Below are 26,476 nucleotides of genomic sequence, written 5' to 3' on the forward strand. Positions count from 1 at the left end.
CCAAGTTTAAAAGTCATTATGATTTGGTAAACAAATGATGCTCATTTGTAATTTTAAATCATTTACGCGATTGGCCAGTGCTTCCCAACCAGTTCGGAAGGGCATACACAAAAGGGATGAAGCTGACAGGAGACATTATCATTAGACTCTCCCTGGGTTTGCTAATGAGGGGAAAAAACACACCTTCCTGTCGGATGACAGACACAAGAACTAAGCAGATTTTGCATGGAGAATACGAGATTTAATGATGAGGAATACAGAACTCTGGCTGTAATTTTTGGTATGGGTTTTTGTTTCAAACTTTGTGCTTCATGCTAAACAAGTTCTAAGTTTTGGAGCTGAGTCAGGGTTTTAAAAACTTTTTTTTTTTTTTTTTCATTTTTAAAAATCTATTTCCACTACCTATTTTCCTTTCTAAGAAGTGGGCTAAAAGTGCAATGAGAATTTTCAATTCCTAGAACCAATGGGGAGGGGTGCTTTTTGGGGAGGAGACACTGAGCATCCTTTAATACTGAAGCATCTATCTGTAAAGCAACTTATCTTTTGAAATCACAAAACTTCCAGTGTGCATTTAGGCTCCTGGTCTTAAAATGCTTTTTACTTTATAGCTCAGCAAAGATCCTGGTCTCTGTGCGTTTCTTACCTTTCTAGACTTTGTAATTCAGGCAGCTGGAGCTAAATTAGATTTGTTATAAGAAGAGTTTAAACTGCTAACATAGGGACATGCCTCATCTTGTGTTTTGAGTAACTTTAGGCAAGTTTGCAGAGTTGTAGTAAGCATTTCTCTCTCTCCATGCTTGTCAAGCTCTGGGTCTTCCCAAGAAACGTCATTTATTTCTCCCAATTCTAAAAAGAAGGGCTCTTTATACTAGCTGTACAACCAGGCAAAAGAGCACACACTCCCATGCTTCCTTCAGGGGAGGAAACCTGCACTAATGTGGGATAATTACATGTGGTCTTAGCAAAGTCTCCTTTGGAACGTTCTAATCAAGACTTCCAGCTTTCTGAGCGTGTGTGAGCTTTATTTTGCCATGCTTCCCGGTTTTGCATTCCTAATGAAAGTGAACTGACAAAGCGTGAAGTGGTCTAAGAAGCAAAACAAAGCCAGCAAGCATGCCTCTGGTGAGCCAAAATTAATCAATATTCCAGAAGCCTCGGCTTTGCTCCCCTCCTTCGCGGCGGTGTTTTCATTTCTCCCCACTCCCCCTCTCTCGGGCGCAGACTCCTCCCCTTTTCTTAAGTTGCGCTGATAGTAACTCGCAGCCCCAGAGCGCGTGTCTGCCCTGCTCCCGGCGCTCGCTGCTCCGCCGGACCCGCTGCGGGATCCTCCGGGTCACTGCCGCCCGCGGTCCCTTCCGCGCTACAAAACCAGGAAAGGTAAGTCTGACGCCCCGCGTTCCTGCCGGGCTTCGCTCCTCGCTGCCCTTCCCCGCCGGTGCATTTCCTTTCGCAGGCGGAGTAGCGAGAGTCAGCAACTAGCCATTTTGGTAGATAAAGTCCACGTTGGTCCTTTAATGTAAGGAGCGCGTGATGTCTGTGCCGTGTCCCCTCCAATTTGAGGTTGAGTCATTCGGGCCGGATTGGGGGTAGAGTGTGGTTCCAGAGCTAGGGAAAAAAAAAAAAAAAATCAAGGCTGAGCTGGTCTGCTTCAAAAATGACTGGAAAGGGAACCAGAGATGAGTGAAAAGAGGAAAAAAAAAAAAAATCTGGCCACCCCTCCTTCCCTTCTCCCTAAACTTCTAATCTGCTGTGAAATCTCAAGCAAGCTGCGGGTCGTATGATCAGTGACCCCCAACCTGCAATTTTGTTAAAATGTCAGAACTGTTCAGGCGAGTCTTTTTTTCCACACTTGGGTTTGCCAAAGGCTTCGGAGGAGTCTGCTAGAGCTTCCCAGTGACCTCCCCCACAGCCCCACACGCTGGCTGCTGGCGTTGACTTAGACACACGTCCACAGGCACCACTGATTTTTACTCGGATTGATCACGGGAAAGATTATGGATCACAAATCTTAGGAAACAGGAGGAACCCTTTGATTTCTTCAAAACAACTGATTTCCACCCAGGAGAGATGGACTTAGATATATTTGAATAACCTAGGAGCACTTTAAAGAAACTAGAAACCACATGCTGTAATGTTTGGCATGAAAATTGGATTCATCTCCTCTGTTGTAGAAATCCTAAATTTTGAAATACCCAGAAGTCGCTGATGGTTTCCTCAGGAAACTGCAGATATGATTGCCACAAAGACAGATACTACTTTCTGCTTGTAATAAAAAAGAAAATGAATGACGATTTCAGATCATGCATAGACGGGCTCCGTGATCTTTGCTTATTTCAGGGAAAAACAATTTAAAAATGACCCTGTAAAATTGTCAAATATATTTCTGAAGGCCTGTGCATATATTCTGTTTTTTCCTTAATGAGGAAAAGCATTACTTTATTATATATAACAGAAAGCTCTGACGGTGAAATATCAATATTTTCATTCATTTTATTGACCTGGTTATGCCTTCACCATGTACAGGACACAAGCCATCAAGTAATTATTGAGTGCTTCCTGTGCATTCAATTCAATTAGACATTTATTGAGGGTGAACATTGTGCAAAAAGCACTTGACTAGTTTGGGGGGAGAAGAGGAATGGGGACCGCTCAGTCACACTCAGGGATCTGATGAACCCTTTTATAGCCTCCTTGGAATGGGAAGGGCTGATTTTTTTTTTTTTTAATAGAACACACAATTCTCCTATCTTCTTTTTGTTTGTTTGTTTAATTGCTTGTATATTCTGAACTTACACATATTTCTCACACGTGGTCCAGTGAAATATGCATATCCCAGCCCTGCAACCTGGCATTGTGGCTCTCTCTAGCCTTTGATTCCTCTTAGATGATGCAGTGTACCATCAGCTTGCCCTGTGTGGGGCCGCACTGATTTCTCACCCTGCAGGCTGTAACTCTTGTCTCTTCTCTTCTGGTTCTAGTTGTGTTCTTAACACCAAAGAGGTCTGACTTTCCGGGCGTGATTCCGAAACACTGAAGTGTAAAGAAGAGTCTCTCCTAGAGAAGTAAAATATGACTAAAAGCAATGGAGAAGAGCCCAGGCTGGGAGGCAGAATGGAGAGCTTCCAGCGAGGGGTTCGTAAGCGCACACTCTTGGCCAAAAGGAAAGTGCAGAACATCACAAAGGAGGATGTTAAAAGTTACCTATTTCGGAATGCTTTTGTGCTGCTCACTGTCACTGCAGTCATTGTGGGTAAGTTATTTGATAACCAAGAAAAAAAAAAAAAGAAAAGGATCTCGTTTCTCTGGGGCATCTGGCTACCTGAGCATATTATCAGATGGACTGATTGTAGGTATTCAAAATAATAGTCTAGGCTTGCGTCTGAACTGGAAGACTTTTTTTTTTCCTCCCATTAAATGACAGTCTGTTGGCATGTTTGGAGCAATGTATGGTAAACACATGGGAATCTGAAAGAAGCATCATTAGGCATTATGCAAATCAATCGATTGTGTGGAGAAGGGAAACAAATGTTTTCCCATTTCCTGTAAGGATGAAAGAGTGATAATTTAATCATTAGGCCTGAGCAGTTAAATAACAAAACAAGCAGGCATGCTAGATTTGGCCACAATGTAATCATTCTATGATGTCACTTTCACATTAGTTTAGTTTAGTTTAGTTTCACATTAGTTTCATTAGTTTAAAATTAGTTTCAAACTAATTTATACAATTAGTACACCCAAAATGAGGTACGGGTTCCTAAGAGTAATTCTCTTCTAACTGGTGCTAACTTGAAGCTGAGTATTGTGCCTAGAGGTAGAGGCTGAGTCCCTTCCGTGTTTGCACTCCCCCATCCAGTGACTGGAAAGAGTAAATTGAGAAAAATCTTGACTCAGATCGTTTTCATTCGTATCTTGCCATAAATAGCCATCCCTTTTCTGAAACTTTTCAGCCTCTCACAAATGTAGCATTGTTGACAGCAGTCTGTACTAATAAAACATTGTTCTGTTTGACTTATTGATATCTGAAATTATCACTTATTGCTTATGGTGGCATCGATCCTAAGATAGAACTAAAGAAACAACTTACTTGGACTCTTTGACTGAACCAATATAGAAATCCCTAGGCTGGTAAATACATAAACCAATGCCATTTTTGTAAAAACTATCTAACATAAATTTCTACTATGTGGCCCAAAAGGAGAAAGGGGGATTGTGTACAGTTTTAATCTCTACCTTGGAGTTTGCCAAGATCTCCATCAAATATAAAGAGGTAATGACAATAAAAACTAAGAAAGTTTTGTAGCATGTAAAAATAAGTAGAACTTTATCCCCAAAATTAGGATTCTTAAATTGGACAAACAGGAAGACAACAGAGGAATAGTTTGTCACAAGACTTTAGATATATTCCATTTCAGCTTCTTTGGCTCCTTTTAGTAATTGTTGGGGATTAATGACCGTTCAACTAATTTTGGAGATGTTCAAAGAGAAAAGGTCCTGATTGACTCAGGGAAGCAATGGCTTGCTTTAGTAGGTTCCCAGGTTTGTTGTGGGTTTTGTTTTGTATTGTTTTATTTTAAGATTTTATATATTTATTTGAGAGAGAGAGAGCACAAGCGGGGAGAGGAGCAGAGGGAGAAGCAGGCTCCCCACTGAGCAGAAAGCGCAGACTCAAGGCCCTATCCCAGGACCCTGGGATCATGATCTAAGCCAAAGGCAGATGTTTAACCGACTGAGCCATCCAGGTGCCCCAGATTCCCAGATTTAAGCACATTCCTGGGGAAAGTATTTCAGCCCAGTGTCATTGTCTTGGAAGTTAAATGGTTAATGGTTGAATGATAAATGTTAAATGGTTGAATGATAGTCATCAAGCCAAACAGTAGCTGCCAAATAATAATAGCAAATGTTTATATATTATTCCAACCACTTTCTAGGTGTTTTGCCTGTATTAGCTTACTTAATCCTCAAACAAGTCTGTGAGTGAGCAGGTGGGTATGATTAGTATGGTCTTTGTTTTATAGATGAGAATAATGAGCCTGGAGAGATCAAGCAACTTGCCCATAGTCATGCAGATAGTAAATGCTAGAGCTGAAAGTCAGGCTCAGGCTATCCAGGCCAGCCATCCTGCCTTCCTGTTCTGTGAACTAGTTGGTGTTTTGTGAGAGATGCCGGAAGAGAAACATTGCGAAGTCTTCGTAGAGGCCAATTAGCAAACAATGCTAGATGCATTCCCATACCATTGTCATTTACTATATTATATGATTTACCCAGTTAAATCCGCAGAAAACTTATAATTCTCCTATACATGATTAAGCCGCATCCCTCTCGTTCATTGAACAAATACTCATTTATCCTGCAATCCTACACCCTTAATAACAGAGCTCAGCAATACTGAAGTATGTTCGGAAAAGATGCAGAAACACTTGTTCAAAACGGCGTTCTAAACACAAGAGTTCGATTTCTAGAACAGGAATGTTTCAGTTAAAGAATAGAGGAAGGGAAAGTAATAAAACCCGCACATGGGAGGCAGACTGGTGGAGAAGCAATTTCCTAAGCGATTACAAAGACAAATCTCTAATAGTAGGAAGATAATGCCAGGATTTAATAGTCCATTTTCTCTACTAGTTCTGGGATCCTTTCCTAGCCCAGTGAGGACCTAACATTTGTGAGAACCGCAATGAGTTGGCTGGGCCAGGGTAGATAACTTGGCAGGATGTCCTCATGGTTGGCTTTACTAATGGAAACTGAAGAGGTAGAAGTAACAAGAAGGCACAAAGAAGCACATAAAAAGAGCTCATTGACAGTCAGAGAGACCACTGAGTCTACACCAAAGACTTGGAAAGGCAAATAGACAACTTAGTAGCAAACAGACTAAGGAAAGAAGGAAGACTCCTTGGGTTATCTCTTGGTGTGTCTTCCATTGAGGGCCCAGTGGAAACAAAGGCACCATTTAGCTTGTCCCTGGGTACCATGTCTACATCAGCCCTAAAAGAATAAAAAGAACATGTCTGGACTTCAACTCTGTAATCTGTTTGCTGCAGCAATAGGAAAAAAACTGGGTAGATGCTAGCAAGGAAGAAGAAAAGTTATTTTCCCCAAAGAGGAGATGAGAAGAACCAAATTCTTAGGTTTGAATCATTTTTAATTTAAAAAAAAAAAAAAAAAAAAAAAAAGACCTACTGTCTAATGTCATTTCTAAGTGATGTCAAAGTCTGAATGTGCCATGCTCTTACAGAGCAACGTAACAGGGCACAAATTAGCAACCTAAGAGAAGGCATTGCCAAGTGCTAAGTCCCTTTAAGAGGGTTCATTATTAAAGCATTAGATAAAGTGTCTCCTAGGGCTGTTGCAGACATCTGTCTGACAAAAACCACACTGACGAGAGTGGTTACTATCTTTCTCTCTCCAGGAAGCACTTTCTCATTTCATACTGTGGTAAGTGGGATGAGAGTGGCTTCAGACACCTCACTAAAAAAAAGGGAAAGTCCTTTGTTGTGCTCAAGTCACACAGAATGCCCATCTTTCCATGTCCAGGGAACGAATAGCACAGTAAAAAATGAAATCTCAGGCTAAAAATTTTTGCAGAAATGGGTCATAAGACCAGCTGCAAGGGGAAGGAAATTAAACAGCATCGCATAGACTTGGAGGGTGGTTTTACTTGAGGGAATTCCCGAACACAGAAACTAGCACCTTTCTCTGTGGTTTGTCTCTCTCTCTCTCTCTCTCTCTCTCTCTCTCACACACACACACACACACACACACACACACCTTTTTCGTTTGGGTTGTCCTTTATATGGGTTGGAGAAAAATTGGTGATTTTTCAGAAAAGAAAACATACTGACTCAATGTGTATAAAGCATTTCCCACCATTCCCTAATACTCTTCAGCAATGAATGTCAGTTGCACTAGAATTCAGTGACGTCAGTGATATCGCTGAAGGATATACAAGAAACCGGCCATGTGGCTGCCTCTGAGATGTGGGAGCTGGGTGTTTGGTAATGGAATAGAAGGAATATTACTTTCCTCTAAATAAGTGCTTGTATGATTTGAATGCTTTTGCCACATTTGTGTATTGTATACTCTTATCTTTTGTCTGCTAAATAAATGTGTGGTTTTGTTTAAAGTTTCAGGGCTATTCAGCAATTTAACAAATACTGAATATTGGGTATCTGGCCTATGCTATGCCTTGGGGAGTCTCTGCCCTTAGGTCTTTTAGTAGGAGAGATGGATAAAATGAGATGACAAAGGAATGGACAAGGTTCAGAGGTAGTAACAGGGAGTTTTAAAATTTAAATTTAAAAATTTAAATTTTTAAATCTCTAAACATTTTTTAAGTGAGATCATATTATCCATATTGTTCCATGTAATATATGGTTTTTGTGTTGATGCTTTAGAGGTTCTGCTTTCTTATTAACACCCATGTCGGGGGGTGGGCACCTGGGTGGCTCAACCAGTTAAGCGTATGCCTTTGGCTCGGGTCCTGGTCCCAGGGTCCTGAGATTGTTGCTCAGCAGGGTGCCTGCTTCTCTCTCTCCTCTCCACCTGCCCCCCAACTCATGCACTCTCTCTCACTCTCTATTTCAAATAAATGAATAAAATCTTAAAAAAAAAAAAAAAGAAAGAAAGAAAGAAAGAAACACGTGGGTCCTAGATGTATCCTGTGGTGGGAAAGAGTGTGGGTGTGGCTTTTGATGAAAGATATGCCAGCTGTACGATTTAATAGCTGTATGATCCTAGAGCAGGTGTTGAGCTGCTCTGAGCCTCGGTCTCCTCATCTACCATTACACCTATTATAGGCATCGCAGACCCTTACACCGTGTGCCAAGCACTGTTGTAAGTATTGTTCACACAGGAGCTCGGTTTAATTCTCAGAACAAGCCCGGGAGGGAGGTATTCTTATTCTCCTGTCCCAGATAAGGAAGCGGCTCAGAAACTTCTCCTGCTACTGATGCATATTGACTGGGACTCAAATCGACCAATTGTGGTCCTCCGTTTAGACTCTTATCCACTCTTCCCAGAGCTGGTCCCTGCCCTCGGGTCATGTCCCTTCCTATGACATCAGTTAGCTAAGGGTGTGTTCTGACCCAAGGACAAGAGTGAGGGAAAGGAGGGGTGACATTGGGACCGCAGTGCCCGAGGCAGCCCTGCGTTCAGTGGCGGCCTGCTCCTGAGCATTAGCGAAAGAGCGGGACAGCAGGCCGCTGCTCCCGTTTCTGACTTGGTGACTGCGGGTGCCAGTGCTACCAGTGGGGGTAGAATACAGGAAGAAGACCGTGGCAAGAATGGGAAGGGTGACGTGTTGATTTTAAGATGCGAATGCCCCAGCAGAGGTAGAGTTCAACAGGCTCGCTCTGCAGGGAAATTTTGGAGGTATTTTGATATGGAGACTGAACCAGGGTCTGTCTTCTAGTAGGTTCTGTCTTTGAGCTTTAAACGAATGATGATCGTGAAGCAGGTTGTGCTCCTGCTTAAGCTACTCTGTAAGTGAGACTCTTCTCAGAACCCTGTTAACTCCAGGGCGCTTCTCTGTGAATCTCCCAGAAATGCCATAATGGTACTGTGTGCCTTGCGCACATACACATTATCTAGCCGAGTCAGTTAGTTCAGTCAGACAGCTTTAGTGATGTGGTTAGCCATCAGCGGCCAGGCCACCCTGAAATGATGCGAAATGGGACCAAAGGGGCCGATGGCCAGAGTTAAGGGTGCGGGCCCCATGTGGCCCCCATGTGGGTAGCCTCTCTGCTTACCAAGAGACAGGCATCTCCACACAGTTGAACAATCCAAAGAATGGTGAAAGATTTCCAGGCTGGGATTTGTGGTTTCTTCAACACTCCCCGGAAATGAGAAGAGAGAGCGGGTGCTTCTGGGGTAGGCCGTCCGCTGGTGCTGTAGAGCTCAGCTCCTGGGGCCAGAGGGCTGGGAGGGAAGGGGTTAGGCCTCATGAACTGAGAAGCCATGGATCCACCATGCCCTGCTCTGGAGAAGGGACACCAAGGTAGAGTGTAGGGACTAGTGATTTTCTTCTGCGTTGTTTTCTCCTCCAGGGAGGAGAAATACAGGAAAAAAAATGGTCAGGGACAGCAATAATAAATACCTGACATGTGCTCACGGCCCACGTGGATCCTGGCCCTCAATTTCATTCTCGAATAGCGTTTCAGGGAGCTGCCTCCTGTCGTGGGGGTGTCGTCCAGGACGGTGTCAGGGAGTGGATCAGAGCTGTGGGATCTGGAGTCTGACAGTTTAGGTTTATGTCCTCAGTTGTGGAACTGAGCCTCCTTCCATGTAAAATAGAATAACTGTAACACCTCTCTGCCAAGATTTATATTCCAGTCCCACCACTTACAACCATGTAACCTTTAATAATTTCCTTGAGGGCTGGGCAGGTGGAATATCCATAGAAACTATAGACCCCTCATTTTTTGCTTGCATCTTCGCTGGGACACCAGGTGAACATACACACTGATTTGACGTTGCAGTCTGCTAGAGACCTGAGAGCCAACAGGGTGGGGAAGACAGGCCAGCAAGGGGAGAAGATGGCCCCCTGGTTGAGGTCTAGAAGAAGTGGCTTCTATTTCCTTGGCTAGAGAAGAGGGCCAAGAAGACTTGTAGGAAGAGATTTAGTGGTTGTAAAGGGCTTTGAAAGGCTGAGATGAAAGGCTGTAGTAAGTGATACTGTCATTATCTGTCCCTCACCCACCTGGCCTCCTGAGCCAAGCAGAAAGTAATCCCCCAGGGACAGCGCTCATCACAATACTGGCTGCTCAATGGAGGGCGTGTGGGACAGTAGACCCTTCCCTCTGGCTAGGAGAGCTGCTGAGAAAATGTTTTCAATAAATTTTTTTTTTTTTTAAAGTACACAATTTTTGTTCCTACCACTTGGGACCAATCTGATAGTTCCCCACCTCCCTGGTTTCTCCCTTTTCTCCAGTGTTTTGGGGTCTACGGCCCATTACCTGCCACCCCTGTCAGAGTCCGGACAGGCTAGTCGAGAGGTTCTGGAAATCTGGGAGGAGTGCTGCTCGTTCCTAAGAGAATTGGTACAGGGGTAGAGGACTTGATGTCACTCAAAGATTATCTCTGGATTTTACTTTGCTGTTTTCTTCCTGTTCGTTCAGATGAGGAGCAAACCAAACAGGGAACTTCAAGTTTGTTTCTCTTTTAAGTAGTTTATCCAATAAGTAGGTGTGTTTGGAACACTTACCTGCAGTAATAAAACCTTGCATCATTGAGGTGCTCCAGTTTACAAAGAGTTTGCCCCGTGCACTGTCTAGCAGAGCAAGTCCAGGGCCAGTCAGTCCTCCTGAGCAGTGGCCGCTGTTGTCCGGAATGCCCGCGAGAAAGCACCGAGAGTCTGAAGGTCCTGATTATCGACCCATCTCTGCCATCAACTCACTCACTTTATGATTCCGGACAAACCTGCGGGCCACAGACTTCCTCGTCAGCAACTCGCGTTTCAACTAATGTCTGCTTCCAACTCCAAAATTCTATCATTTAAAGTCTGATTTGCCTTCCTCTAAAGCAGAACGGATGGAGTCCAACACACCCATGTTTTCTTTCCACTCCTTGACGCTGTACGATTGCAGGGAACTTTATCCTAAACCTTGATCTTCTGACTCGTCTAGTCAGTCTGTCCCATGCACAAGCAGCCATCTTCTCTCCCGTTAAATTCTTGAGGACCGTCGTGTTCCTGCACTCTGGGTGGGGTAACCAGCTTGGGAGCCCACAGATGAGGCATGCCCCTGCCGAAGGCACCTCTCCCCGGCAGTCTTCTGCCCATCCCTCATAAATCAGAGGAGAAAAGCTGTGAGCCTCTGTTTTTGCTATAGAGCCAACAAGGCAGGAAAGAGCCTATGCTTCCTGGAAAAGGCAACTGAAATTGAAGCCCCATCCTCTCCTAGCCGTGCATTCCAGGCATTGGAACACTTGCTATTTATGGAACACTGGGTGCTACCATTCTTCAGCTGTTTGGTCTGGCAGGTGAGAGATGGCTCATTGCTGTGAGATGAGGAAACACAACACCGAGGGCACAGAAGTTTAGACATTGTGTTCGCCCAGTATAAAAATGAAGAGTTTGGGTCCAGCTTCCGTGCTAACAAAGTTGCCCAGCGCTTACTCCCTAACCCAAGAATATACCCATCACTATGCCCAGTCGAGAGAGGTCCTCAAGTGGTTTTGAAGCCAAAAAGAGGAGAATAAAACCCCCAAAACCAGATAAAGGAAGATATTCCCTGGATGAATTAAGACAAGAGTGGGAAAGTACTCCTTTTTCACTATCAAAGATTCTATCCTATCAAAGATTCAAAAGTAAATGGAGGAGCAGCAAGTTAACAGGCACCCTTAAGTTTTGAATTTCAAGACTGAGTCCCCTGTCTCCAGAAAGGGCACCTCCATTCTTCTTGTACCCCAAAGAGACTTCTCCAGTTCTCCAACAATGATTCCAGGCCACAGCCCGCTTCTGCTTCCCAGAGAGAAAACAATGGGCTATTAGTGAGAGACTTTCCATTCAGGATCTTGTAAGATGAAGCTCATTTGTCCCTAATGAGAGACGGACAATCGCTGCCCTTCTCGTCCTTTGAGACAAATGCATCCCTGGAAATTTCATCTTTAAAACAAGTAAGGCCAAACCCCAGGGATCCATGTGCTTGCCGCTGCCTTCAACTTGTTGTTGAATGTGATTGGTGAAAGACGGATGGAGAAGGAACTTGTGAGTCTTTTAACAGACTGCCTATAACCACAGCTGTCTTCTTTCTTTCTTTCTTTTTGTCCTCTTGGATTTGCTTTTTTTTAAGGCAAATGAAATAGCCATATAAAAAAAGCTGAGATTCCGGGGCCACTTGGGTGGCTCAGTCAGTTAAGGATCCGCCTTCAACTCAGGTCATGATCCTAGGGTCCTGGGATGGAGTCCCACATCCGGTTTCCTGCTCCGCGGGGGTCTGCTTCTGCCTGCCACTCCCCCTGCTTCTTGTACAGCCTCTTTCTCTCACTTTCTCTCTTTCTGACAAATAAGTAAATAAAATCTTTTAAAAAAAAAAAAAGCTGAGATTCCATAGACTTCCCAGGGCTTTTGTCAGTTTTGCCATTGCAGTGCTTTGCACAGTAGGATGGATGATGAAAGAGCATGTTACCTTTGCCTAGTGGTTTACAAGGTGCATTTGCAGCTTTGGTGCATTGTTACTGCAAGGGCTAATGCGTGGAAGCCGACGTAATCCTATGATGATTGAGTGCAAAGTTTTTTCAGATTTGCTTCCTTGTCTCCAGAAAAAGGAGAACTGTTTGGTCAGAAAGTGATCCACTCACTAGAAATCCGAGCACAGCTAGTGACTTTCCTCTCCATGGCCCAAATTAAGTAAACTCATTGTTAAAGCAAATCAAAGCGAGGTTGAGGAGAAACTGACCCAGACCCAAAGGGACTTTTTTAGAAAGATCCAACCATCTAGCTGAAATAATGTAGATTGGAATTCAGTCAAATTTTTTTTTGGTCAAGTTTCCTTTTCATTTATTTAACTAATCTCTACACCCAACGTGGGGCTCAAACTCATGACCCGGAGATCAAGAGTCACATGGTCCTCAGATGGAGCCAAGCAAACAGCCTGAATTCAGTCAGATTTTTTTTTTTAAGCAAGCCAATTTTTTTGCTTATTTATTTTGTCATTTTATTTATGAAATATATTTACATTGCCCAAAATAAAAAGTTCAAAAGGATATAAAAAACCTTGTTATCAGTTTCTCGTGTGCCTTTAGAATTATTTTATGAGTATAAAAATGAGTACGTATCTGTCCCTTTTTGGCCTTTTGTATACAAATGCTGGCATAATGTATATAGCCTGCTTTACATCTTGCTTTTTTAAAGATCTTTTTTTTTTTGGACGGAGAGTTCACAAGCAGGCAGAAAACCAGGCAGAGAGAGAGGGGGAAGCAGGCTCCCTGCTGAGCAGAGAGCCCAGATGCAGGGCTCAGTGTCAGGACCCTGAGATCATGACCTGAGCCAAAGGCAGAGGCTTAACCCGCTGAGCCACCCAGGCGCCCCTACACCTTCCTTTTTTAACTATACAATACACCTTGGACATGGTGCCTTATTTGCACATAAAGAGCCTCATCTCTCTCTCTTGGGGGTGTGTTAGATGGGTGTACCATCATCTCTTTAAGCAATTCCCAATTGACAAGCACTTAGATTGTTTCCAACCGTAGATATATTTGTTAAATGGTACAATGAGTAATCCTGTAAAAAAGTTATTTTCCCCAGGTAAAGTATATCTGTGGGATACATCCCCAGAATTGTAACCACCCTTACAGTTTCTACTCACTCATAACACCATTTTATTTTTTACCAGAAAGGAATGCAACAGATGCTAATGATCTTAGTAGAATAATTTTTAAATGACAATGGATTGGACATTAAAAAGAACTGCAAGATTATCTGCAAATTTAAATGCCATTTCACATAGCCTGTGTTAGTGCCATTTTAGGGAGAAAGCCGCAGGCTTTCAGAACTCCTGGGGCTCTTCTGACAGCGTTGTCTTCTCCGAGTTGCTTGCCATGTGGACGCGTCTGCATCAGTGACCCAGGGCTGGTTCCTCTGGGCACCACTGGTAGAACAAGGCTGGAGCAGGTATTTCCCACCTCCACCAAGAGGAAATACCAAAGCACAAAAGAATGAGCCAAGCCCGGCCCAAATCGCTGAAGGATGTGGGAACAGGGGAGTGGGGGAGGGTTGAAAGGTTGCCTCCCACAGAGTAGCTTCTCTCCAGGAAATGCCTGGAAGTTTGGGGTGAAATCAAAGACCGGGAGCAGCAGACCCCTTGGGCAGGTAAATTCACCATTACGCCCTTGCGCTTCTTGTAAAAATAAAGTAAAGGAATTTTATGTCACCGGCTTCAAAGAGCTTGCATGAGACAGACTCATGACTGCTCCAGCTTGGACTACAAGCTAGCCAAGATCTAAAATAGAAACTTCTATTTGATTCCTCGAATCATTATTGCCTACCTGCCATGCTAACTGTGACGGCCAAGTTGACAAAGCACTTTTTGACGTATTAAACAATGCCTTTCTATGCCTTATCAAGGACCTTAGAATTCATGAGAAGAAACAAGATTCATAATAAAACAGCTAAGATTTATTTTATATTGTATATAGATAGATAGATGTATATATATGGTTCTTTTAAACTCAAAACATTTCACCAAGAATATTAAAGTTCAAGAGGATTTTAGATACTGCCTATTCTGATCTATGCTTCCCATTTTGTGGACCCCCAAAAAACCACAAAAGAGCTCCAAGGAGATGACGTGATTTGAAGAGGTGGGCTGTGGAAATGGACAGACCTCGGTTTGCAACCCCATTCTGCCAACATCAGGCACTGGCCCTGTCGTCTAGACCAAGCGGCTTCCTCTTTCAAGAGTTCAGCCTCCTCCTCTGTGAGAGGGTGGTATTAAATCCTGCAGGTTTGATATGACGATTCAGTCCTTAAAGGCAGGTACCTACCAGCATCATTTGCTGGCGGCGTCAGACCCCGAGCCTCATCTCTGAAATCTCAGTCCATGATCTTTCTATAGCCTCACAGCTGCTCTCCTTCATATTTAAAACAAAAACAAAAACAAAAACAAGACTTGTGGGAGAAGCAGGAATCAGGAGCTTTCAGTCCTCCTTTGTCAATCTAAAAACCTATGCAATAGAGAAATCGTGGTTCTCATAAAAACTGGATTGAGACCCAGTTTCACAAATCATGAGAAAGAAATCACGGATTGGAGAAAGGGGGGTTCCTGCGGGTGGGCTACTGGGCTCACAGAACACGGTGGGGAACGGGATTTACTGTGAAGCAGGAGCTACAGGATTCCTCCAAACTCCTCCATTCCGTAAAGGTAAATGCGCGCAGCTGCGAGGCAGGAGCGGGGTGGGGGGGCTGGTGTTGGATGGGGCCAGCACTGTAGGCTCCGGCATCTGAAAGAGAACGGAGCCACGCTGTCTGCTCATCAGCAGTATACTGAGCACCTACTATGTGTCAGACACTTTTTCAGGGGCTTAAAATATGTCGGTGAACAAAAACAAATACCTCAGGAAAGAAAAACCTGGATCTCTTGGAACTTACCTTTGAGGAGGCTGAGACAAGAGAAAGCAAGCACACAAAATTAGAAAATTATATTGTGTTTTGGAAGGTGATAAGACCTCCTCAAACAAAGTCACCAGAGCGAGAAGAAAGTTCAGGGTGAGTGGCAGTAAGAGGACACTGGAACGACGTCTGGAAGTAAACCTGGGAACTTCTTCAGAGTGTCCCCAGCAGCTAGCAGAGCCAGTACCAGGCTCATAAAGCAGGATCGTGTCTGATGGGGAGCAACCATGAGGAGGCAAAGGTTGAAACAGGGCGGGGAGGGAGAGAGTTCTGAATATGGTAAAGCTGGGGAAGCAGGCTGGGTGCAGCCATCACATGGCTTTGGGCTTTTACCCCATGTGATGTAGGGAGCCATGAGCGGACAGAGAGTAACAATGCTCTGACTTGGGTTTTGAAATACTTGGGTTTTGTATGGGGGTGGGGGTGGGGGTATTTGCTCTAGGACGGCAGTGGAAGCAGGGAGACGAGTTGGAAGGCTATGTAATAGGCCGGGACAAGAAGGAGTATGATGTTTGAATCTTGGAGCATCTTCCTTTATAAATTGGGGCGGGGGGGTGCAGAAATGAAGCCTAGGAAAGATCACATGAAGAGTTAAAGGCAGTGTTAGGACTACAATCCCAAGATCATTCATTCGCCAGACAACCACAGAGCATCTTCTCTATACATGTGTCTACACCACACCAGAAGCAGCTTGACAAAGAGACTGAAAGACCTCTACCTGTTGGACAGCCCCCAACCGCCCAGGGCAGCCCACCTGTTGCGCGTGGGTGGGACCTGTGACTTGCTTCTAACCAATAGAACCTGGCAAGGTGGAGGATTCAGTCCTGTGCTTTTGTTGTTGTTGTTATTGTTGCTACATAATGAAAAGATCCTACCCGGGAAATAGTAATATTTTGTCGCATGAAACCAGTGTGCACTACCAACAGAAATGTTGAAATCATTGTTTTTCTTGAGCCATCTTGCATACGAGTAGACAGCATGGTACCCTTTGTGGCTAAAGATCAGCAGGCCGAGCTTATTCTGGGTAGGAGCCTGAATGCCCGCTGACTGGTTTGCAGATCAATGTTAGAAGCGAGAGTTGGCTCACCCCAGGTGGACATTTCGTAGTTTTCATAGGGCGGCCCCAAAATGCGAAGTCTTCCTCTCAAGATCAGTGCCACTGTTACTTTTAGATTCCCTTTGGATCTGAGTTTTTTGGGGGCAACTAGTCTTCTTCTGGAGAATTTTGTATGGTGAGCAGTAATTCTAGAAGGAATTGTTTCGATTTCTTGCCAATCTGTTCGTGACAGTTTGGAAATACGGTAGGGGAACTTGAGTAAAATTTCACTATTTTGAACTCCAACATTTATCAAAAGTTAAAAGTTGAATTGGTCCAAATTTTATTTCAAATTATGTCTCATTTTTTCTGCTCTTACATATTTTCTGGCTTCTTCATATTTTCATTCATTTTATCAGATTAAATATGGGCCAAATTCTTTAAAGACGTCTTTAGCTTTTGACTTGCTGTTGTGTGTCTGGCTTTCAAAAGGAAGCCTGCAGTGGTATGTTCTTTCTGAGGCTCTAGTGTATACTTGGTGTCTTAGTTTAGAAAAGCGAAGTGATATTTAATCTTCCAAAGAAGTGTTTGTTGTGCAGACTCTCTAGGGAAAACATCGAACCCCTGAAGGACTCCCTTCTTGAGGTTTTTTTTTTGTATTAGGAGAACATCTTTAAACAAAAATGCATCTTTGTTTATCGCAGTCAACCAGCACGGTTCATTTTGATCACCCTCAATGTTGCAGTTATGATATTTCCTAGATTCCAAAAATATGATAAAATACCAAAACAGGAATGAGAGAAGACTGTTGACTGAGAATGAGCAGTCCGCGTGGAATCGTGACATCTGTGTGTTACATAATGCCACAAGATGCAAACTGCAAAGTTGACTTCAGCTCTAACTAAGCCCGTGGGGAGGCTATTCTGATTTTTCTCGTCACTTTTGCAGAGTAATCAATACTAAAGGATCTGTTCTTTTGCATTAAAGATCGGGCCATCAAGGTTTTTATTAGCTCTGGGAACCTCAATCAATGCACTTCAAGGACGTGCAGAGGCCTCTGCTCTGCAGAGGCTGTGAGAGCAGCTTCACCACAGTGAGGAAGGCCACCCCCACCCTGGGACCTCTAGTTTGTGGGAAGGGCAGAGAGTAGAGGGCTTTGAGAAGTCTGAGCACCAGGATGTGAGGATGTTTCTGGAAGACTTGTTTCATCGCTGGGCTGTGTCATCAGGAACCTGAACTGCTTACACCCCACCCCCCCCCCACCCCCCGCAAAACCAGTCTTCGCCTTCAAAGCGGTTGCTCCTCTTGATAGGACGCTGACGGCCGGCTGACCTTACCACCAGGGCTTCACCTCTCATGTCTGGTAGAGCAAAAGCCAGAAAACAAAAATGTCTTTTGTTTATTCACTCAACAAATGAAGTGAAAAAAGCTGGATGTTGACTTCATTAAGTAACACCAACAAAACCTTTGCTCACCTCAGGCCCTGTTATTAGTTAAACTAATTCGAAATGGAACAAAAAGGGAGGCACGATAGTGTGTCCTAAACTTAGGCGCTTTAAGTTAGTACCATGGCTGTTGAGAGGTGAGGAGTACAGCATAGCGGGTGAGAGTCTGGGCTCTGGAGCTGGACAGCCTGGGCGTGAAGCCCACCTCAGCCATTCACCTGGCAATGGGGAGGCAGCTGGACCGCTCTCTGCATGGATCGAGGCCCCACCCTGTTCTAGTGGGTGAGGTTGGCAGTTGACCCTCTCAGTGACTCCAGTTCTTTGTCTGTGAGGCATGGGTAATACTCGTCCTAGCCTCAGTGATTCTGTGAGGTAGTGTTTTTGTGAGGGCTGGGTATCCTGTGTGTAGTTGATGACAGCTAGCGATTGTCCTTAAACATGGGAACCTGAAGCATGTTTTCACTTAATGTCCTTTCTGGCTTTGTTACTGATGGTTTCCAAGGATTACGATGTGCGAAGTGGGCTGAAGTGGCAAGCTATTTTAATTAATAAACTTTATGCAAATTGAGTTCAATCATTCCATCAAAAGGGATTCAGTGGAACCATTTTCAACAGTGACTTAGTGCTATGATAGCCGAATTGTGAGATCCTCAACAAGTAAAAGGACCTGTGATGGGTTTCAGCATGTGCTGGGTGTCTCTGGGACATCTCTAGCAGATCTAAAATCATTACTAAAGGGCTTCCAGAGTTCAGGGGTTGGAAATGCTGACCCAGGAGCAGATTGTCCTCAGGCCCAGGCTCCAAGGATATGTCTGTGTTCAAGAGGCATTAGAGTATAGTAGAAAGTGCTCTGGCTTTTCTTTAAAATTCCCAAGTCAAGCCCTTACTAATTCTGTTAGCCTTGAGCAGGTTAACGGGCTTCTGAGCATCAATCGGTATATTCATTTTTTAAGAATAGACATGATAATAGCTACCTCATAAAGTCATATGAGAATCAGGCCACCATGGAGCCCATTAAGGGCTCAATAAATATTCCCCTTCCCAATATAATCTCCTCTTTCTTAGGAGTAGAAATGGCTCACTCAGTAAACCCAGAGATAGTAAACAGAGCAAAGCTCAGTCAAGGGCAAAACTGATTCAAGGAGTATTTGCAATGTGTTGTCACTCTAAATAACTCTTCTCTTCAAAGCTTTTGACCTAAAACTATCCCTTATGAAGAAAGAAATGGGGACTCCTATCTGCTGTCCCTACTATAAAGAAGAGCTTTAAGAAAACAGGGGTTCCATACTGGAGAATGTAAAGAAACTGAGACATTCTAGAGTAGGTGATGCCAGGACTACACTTCCAAACAAGAAGATTGTTGACTGGAAAAACAGAAGAAAAATATCATCGCCTCTTGAGACTTTGCCCCCCACCCTGGCTGTTTTCCTGCTGCTCGGTTAGACATCTACCTGGTGGACTGGAGTTGAGAGACATCATTCACCACTGCCCAGGACCCATTCACTGAGTGGGCCTGCTTTCCCTCCTAGCACCTAGATGAAAATTGGCGGCACTGGATGAATGTGGGATTGAATGGGGGGGAGAGGAGAGATCGTACACAGAGCTCCCAGGGAGGGAGTCTGGATATGGGTGTAGAGAGCAGAATACAAGGTTTGACTTTGGGAAATGGGATCTAATGCACCTAGTATTTAGAAATTTAATCCCCTTCCTTCATCAACATTGGCTTGTCCCTTGCTCCTAAAACCTGTATCATTCGGTGAGCAGCTATTCTACCATTTTCGTTTTCTAAATGATAACTTAAATAATTTAATTAATAAACAACTTCTGGACTAGTCAGGATCCTACCCATCCTTGGAAACAGCGTTGTATTTGAGTAAGTACATTTCTAATAACAAATAGCCAACTTAGAAATGAACTTGTAAATCCAGGCCTGGTCTTAAATTGTTATTTGGAAGATATCTAAAATTCCTAGTATCTTGATATGGTCAAATTCCAGATGACCAAAATGAGTTTTTTGTATTTATTGTGCACATTTTACATCATTATCATTGAATGACAAGTGTTTAAGTGCATTTAAATAAAGATCAGAAAACAGTCAATTCCAATGAAATTACATTTAATTGGAAATAAAATAAGGTTCGTAAATATTTGTTTAACTACTTATTATAACATGAAGCAGCTATTTCAGTGTGACTTGGTCTTTGTTTGAACAGGCGGGAAAGAACTAGATACTACCAGCACCTTTTGTAATACCTATGTGCTGTTGATAGTACTGTGTGGAATAATGCACACTGAAGATTAGAATTAAATGTCTTACCCCAAACCAAGTTCAAGGAAGACTAAAGTTTCAGTATTTTAAAACAAAGCTAGCAAACAATCAAAGAAGGAAAAATGAATTAAAAGATTCATCTAAATTGGGAGGAGGAGGAAATTAAAGTTTATAACTCTTGAAGAAATCACCTAATATAAAAGGTGTGCAAATCCTATTTAATAAAAATGCAAAACACCTGGATATTTTAGAGTAATATATGGCCAGCAAATTAGAAAAGTAGAGCAAATATCTTACATATAAACAAAGAGTAATTATCTTTATTATGCAAAAAATTTATAACCAAATACACAGGCACGTGCACACACACACACACGTAAAGTCTTCAACTATTAAGATTTAGTAAATGCTTGGAGAATATACAATTATGAGAAATTGTTGACTTCATTAGATGTTAAGTAAATTGAAAAGAAATAAAAGATGCATACTATTTACTCATCAAATTTGCAAATTTTGTCTAACAGTTTTTTATGATAAATCTCTAAGCTCCTAGAGGTAGATAATACTAAAGCCTTTTCATTCACTAACAAAGCATTAAACTGAGGGGCCAACCCACTGGGAAAACAATTTGATAACATTGATCAAGGTCATCATAGCCTTTAATATGCTGATTTCCTTTCTCTAAACTGCACTAAAGAAATGTTCCTAGTTATAAAACAGCCTTCATACATTCATCATGGTGTTCTTCATAAAAATGAAAAAATGCTAACCAACCTAACTATTCAACAGCAAAGGAAGTATTGAATAAATTTGGTACAATCATTGGATCTGATACCAGGAGGCTAAAAGCAATGCTTATGGTGACTGTATATGGAAAAGTATATTCTGTGTGATTTCCATACATTTAGCTCTGTCTGAGAACATTCTAGGAAGAAACTCACAGAAGCACTAACAGTGGTTGTTTGGCTCTACTGGAGAGGTTGGAAGTCTGTGAGGTGGTCAAGAATGTGAGCTTTGAGTCCAAATGCCTGGGTTTAAATCCAAGCTCTGTCACTTGAGTCACTTTTTGACTTTGGTATCGAATAGCTATTGGAATCTGGCAAGTTTGAAGTTCACAGTGATTCAGTTTCTCCATCAGTGCAATGGTGGTAAGATAGTTCCCACCCCTGGGGAGTTTTGTGATGGTTAATTATACCAACACAAGTAGCGCATTGACAATACTTGGCGTATGGCAAGAGCTCAGTGAGCATTAACTATTTGCTGTTTAAGTGGTAGAACCAATAGGGGCAGGCTTTTGCCTCTCTTTTCTGTGTTTCCCAGATCACCTTTTCTCTCTTGAACATATTATTGTTGCATTAGGAAAACACGATAAATATTTTTCCTAAATGCCCTGAAAACCGGATCAGCCAGATTTCCTAATCACATAGATTCAGACTCTTACTTGGAATATCATCACAGCACATAATCAAAGAATGGATAGATACTTCATGGTTGCTGACGCCCAAGAAATGAAACTGGAATTGCTGTGACAACTGAAATGAACTTTGTGCATTTCCTTAAAGAAGAAGCCCATTTCATAAGAAATTAGGGTGATTCAGTTTCCTTTAAAGAACTGCTTGCTTCCCTGGGAAAAACATGTCTGCTCAGTATTCTCTCCCCCTTCCCCAGACTCTAACTTCTAGATAAATCAGTATTTCTCTATAACTCACATGTTTTAGTAATGACAGGACAGGAGTTTTTAAAATATTTACAGTATTGGAATAAATACATTTTCTTTGGCAATAGGGAAAGGTGGGGAAGAGAGTAAATTTCCTCAATGTATTTGTTGATTTCCGAACAGTTCAAAAGTTATGGCACATCATTTAATTTACAGATAAAGTTATTTTTTAAATATATTTTAAAGTTCCAGGAGCAGAAGGAAAATTAAGGGGAAAGTTGCATTCTCCTTCTCTTACTCCCCCTAAAGTTTTCAGGGAAATTTTTTGGAAAAAAAATGCCTCTGCTCATTTTGGAGTCTTCTTTTGCCAGCAACTAACGAGTCTGTACAATACAGTTGCCAAGGTAATACCAAGACCATGTAGACAGAAAGCATGGTGTGCAGACAGGGAGATGATGAAAATGGATTAACAATGTGAACAAGAGGAATTTCTTTACTTGGAAAAGAAATTAAATTACACCACCCTTTATAAGTGATTATACTAGCAGTCCTAACATCTGTTGTTACAAAGGAAATTCATTATGAGGGGTTTTTTTCTATATTGCTTAGTTCGTGGATACATGATTTGTCTCCTAGTTATGCCCTATCTTTGTAACTCTGTCCTGAGCCATGTCAAAGTGGATTCTGCTGCATTCAAGTTAGAGAAAGAAATTTTTCATTTGCTGAAGCCAGTAACATTTTTTCTCCAAGTCCTGCTGACAGCCCTGGTTTCAGCCAGACCCTTCTAGACTACAACCCAAGAGACAAGCATACCCCTTGCTCTTAAAGCAGCACAAATATTTGTTGCTTAAATACATGTACTCCCGTCAGACAGGAGTGACCACCAGCCAAATCGTCCGTCTTTTCCCCAGATTGTTCCTCATCTCCCTAGGAATATGACTAAACTTCAGTTTTTAAAAAAACTCAATTTTTCTCCGTTTTCCCCCTACTTCAGGTACCATCCTTGGATTTACCCTCCGACCCTACAAAATGAGCTACCGGGAAGTCAAGTACTTCTCTTTTCCTGGGGAACTTCTGATGCGAATGTTACAGATGCTGGTGTTACCGCTTATCATCTCCAGTCTTGTCACAGGTACCATGTGCAGTGTGGTTCTTTTTTAAGTGTGCTTATTGCAAAAGATCGCTTAGAAAAGCAAATGCTTTAGGTTTCTGCTGGATGCATGCTCTGTTCTAGAAAAAAAAAAAAAAAGTCCCTTCAGAATGATGGAAAAGAGGCCTTAGTAATGCATGAATGATTATAACTCTCGTATTTTACCAATCACAAGAGGAAACAGATTTAAACAACCACGTAATCTGGTCTGCCTCGCTACAAAAGAGGCACCCTGCTAAACACGACACAGCCAGCCTTCTCTGACCACAGCGATCTAGTTGACAACAGCGTACAACAGGTCTGTTTTCTCACCCTCTTATCCCACCCAGATAACATCTGGTTGGACAGCCTATTAGCTATTGATGCAAGAATGCTTGTTCTCAGAGCCACCAGGACTTGAGCGGGAGCCTTCTTGGAAGCCTCATCAAGAGGTAATGCCCACACCACACTCACCAACTCTGCTGCCACCAACACTTTTATCTTTTCCTGGTGAACCCGCATGATATCATTTCCTTCTCTGGTTGTCCCCCACCCCCGTTACCTTTTACGCTGGTGGGAGAACAGGGAGGGGGAGGGAGATTTCTCCATCTAGATATTTTGTCCATTGACACTTGGATTTTCAACGAGTGGAAGATCTGTGGGGTAGGAGCTATTTTCTGTGGCAGGAAGTTAGCAATTGACTCCTGCATGGGAAATGCTTCAAGAGTCATTTGTGTCTTGTGACTGGTGAATGCCAACAGAGCCAAGAAGTTGCAAAAAAAAAGTTACTATACATTCCTTCCTGCCCACTCTTCTCTTTCCCCACAGCACATCTCTGACATGAAGAAAGAATGTCTATAGACACTGTCCCAGCAGGATGGTTTCTGGGTTTGTAGCTAAAGCCCAAAACTCAGGTACTACTGACCCTGGTCTATTTTCTACCCTTGGCTCACTGTCCCTCCTTGGCCATGTTACTCCCCCTCTATATGAGCTGGCTCTGAGCATCTTTTCCCTTCCCCTCCCAGGGAGTTCTCAAGGATATTTATAATCTCTTTTTAAGATCTCTGTGTAGTAAGAACTTCATAGCACAACTAAAAAGTCATGGGGCAAGATTCTGACTACTACATGCCTGGGAGGGCTGGCCTTCCTTGGACAGGAGCTATGTCAACCTTTCCCCCAATGCCTTGTGGATCTCTACTGGCTTCCACTTGTTCAGGTCTTTAAACAAGTGATTGCCTGTCCACGAGTCTCCCATGGAGGAAGTGCCCATAAAACAATCATGGAGGCAAGATGATGGGGGGTGCTGTTACCAAAGTGCCCTGGCCCATTGCTGACCAGGGATAACCATAGCAGCCCCAGCTTTTATCACAGAGGCTAGATTGATGTTAATGTGAGCTCACATTCTCATTTCATTATCCACATAGTGACATTTTTCTGGGAAGCAAGTTCTTGCAACAGCACTGAGAGGACAGAATGTAATCACATGCACCATTTTATTTAGTGGATCAGGCTGTCTGTCCCTCTTCCCCATCCCTCCTGGCTGGCATCTGACTTGAGTCACTGTGATCTTCCTGGACACAAACTTGAGGGGTTCTGAATTCTTTTTTACTGTCTCTTCGAGGGTGGGGCAGGGTTCAGAGGTTTCTGCTTTCTGGTAATTGTGCTAAAAACCCACTGTGTCACTCTAAGAGGAAAGCCCTCATTTGGTACAATTAGAGAAAATACTACTTCCCCTTAGTAGCAATCTTACTTGACAGTTACCTCAAAGTGGATTTTCCTGATGTTTCCTAATACTTAGTATACCAACTTTATTGAAGGAATATAAGCTTTCATTGAATAATTTGTCAGGAAAAAACCCCACTATGATGCAATCCCTTTGCATGGTGAAAAAGAAATTTCTGGGTAAACCATGGAAAAACTAACAACATTTATAATACTGAAAGAAATTATAAACTGCAAGCAACCAATATTAAATGAACTTTTAAAATGTGACCTAATTGCAAGTTGGGGAAGCTGCCACTTGGGACCATGAAAAGATTCTCAGCCCTTTTCTGGGACTGTGTTAAGGCAAGGGACATAATTTAGTTTGCCAAAGATCTTTTTAACATGTTAACCTCAAAGCAGTAATTTCCAAGCTGCATAGTATTTTGAATACTTGTGATCAATTACAATGAACAATTGAATCAATAAGACTTCCCTTCAGGGTTTTAAATACAGTGATTCCAAACCAAAAAGAGGTTGAAGGATATGACCCAATGGGAACGAGGGGGGAGAACTTCTGAAAATTGCCTGCACCCCTGGAGGACCCCCATGTATGCTAGGAGATGCTAGAGAATGTGGAGAAAGTGTCGGAGAATGTGTTGCCTAGGGAGGGAACCAAGTTAGAACTGTTATTTTAGAATGGAAAAGCAAACTCAAATGCTTCCCATGGCCAAGCAGGGGATGATTAACTATGAAGCTGCCCTTTAAGGCTACTTTTTGTGTTCTTACTGTGATAGAGGCATTGATACAGAGAAATAGTTTGCTTTGACAGGAGAAGTAACAGGCACAAGCATGATGATAAGTGGAAAGTGGTCCAGCAACAGAATAGTATAGACAAGAGACAACATTTTTGCCACGTGTCAACGCGGCCCAAATCTGCTGACTTTTCAAGAGAGTCCAGAAGCCTAAAAATTGTTAAGAACCTCCAGATTTTCCAACCTTGATACAATTAACAGAACAAAACATTGCAAGCCAAACAAAGCTCATTAACAAAGAGTTGGCCCAAACCAACTCTTGGGCTACCAGTATAGGCACTCGGGCTTGAATGTCAGTGCCATTCATTGTAACGGGTGCCTGCTAACTGGATGCACCCATAGATCACTGGGTTTCCCTTATGGCCCTCTTCAACTGTTGACGGTTCCATGCAAAGCTCCACTCGACATGTTACTAAACACTTGAGGGGTTCTGAATTAGGTTTTTATTGCCACCTAAGCAAATAGTGATTAGGAAATGTCTCCTCCCTATCTTCTGGGTATAACCATGTTGTGTCAGAACTGTGCCGATCTTTCCCACACTTGGCAGGAACAGCAGAATCAGAACTCAGGGCTCATGCTCCCCTAGAAATATTGCCCAGGAGGAAAATATTTGACAGACTCAATGCTTTCAAGTCAAAAGTCCCAGAGTTTCTGCAGACAGAAGTTGAAATGCACAAAGCCCTTATTGCATTGGTTGGATTAGGTATTTTGTTTTGAAAGATTCTGCATATTTAATCATATTAAAGTCCTATTTAAACTCAGAAATCTCAGTTAGATTTTCGTACTTGAAACATCCACATTTGTGAATTGGAGCTCTAAAGCTCCAATAAGCCATGTTCTCCTCCTTCCAAATTTGAAATTCCAGTCTTTCCAAATATCCCCAGTGTGTGTTAACATTCCAGAGCTGCCAGAGAAGCTGGGAGCAAGCCGATGGCTGGATTTGTACTCAAGTACCTGTGTTTTTATGAGACTGACGCGCTACCTACTGCGCTAACGAGGCACCTAGTACCTGTGTTTTTAAACAAGAAGAGTAAGTCGGTGCCAACACACCACTCAATAAAATAGAGGTTTGGCGCCGATTTCTATTGATTTGGTCAGCACAGGCAGCCAAACTAGGTATTTCATGCCAGAAATATGAGTTGGTTTGGCTGGCTTATCCTGATTGAATTTACTAGATAATAATTAAACTCCATTTCAGGTTGTGCCGTGTAGACATAACTACCACCTCCTCCTTCATCTTTTTAGAAAACCTAGTACTGTCTTCTTGCCTCATCTAAATGTGCATTCCTCCTCAATTTCTTACCTCAGCCTGTGTCTCTGGCCT

General features: G+C 42.8%; 1 protein-coding gene across 1 annotated transcript in view; it reads left to right on the forward strand.

Moving 5' to 3' along the window:
- Positions 1 to 1,241: 1,241 nt before the first annotated feature.
- SLC1A3 (solute carrier family 1 member 3) overlaps positions 1,242 to 26,476 on the forward strand; it is a 76,896-nt gene continuing 51,661 nt past the window's right edge. Inside the window, exons 1-3 of the mRNA XM_059417011.1 lie at positions 1,242 to 1,377; positions 2,979 to 3,250; positions 22,502 to 22,639. Of these exons, the coding sequence (XP_059272994.1) occupies positions 3,070 to 3,250; positions 22,502 to 22,639 (319 nt within the window). The 5' untranslated portion in view covers positions 1,242 to 1,377; positions 2,979 to 3,069. The remainder of the gene's footprint in view (positions 1,378 to 2,978; positions 3,251 to 22,501; positions 22,640 to 26,476) is intronic.

Source organism: Mustela nigripes, chromosome 12, assembly GCF_022355385.1.
Source record: "Mustela nigripes isolate SB6536 chromosome 12, MUSNIG.SB6536, whole genome shotgun sequence".
Classification (NCBI taxonomy): Eukaryota; Metazoa; Chordata; class Mammalia; order Carnivora; family Mustelidae; genus Mustela; species Mustela nigripes.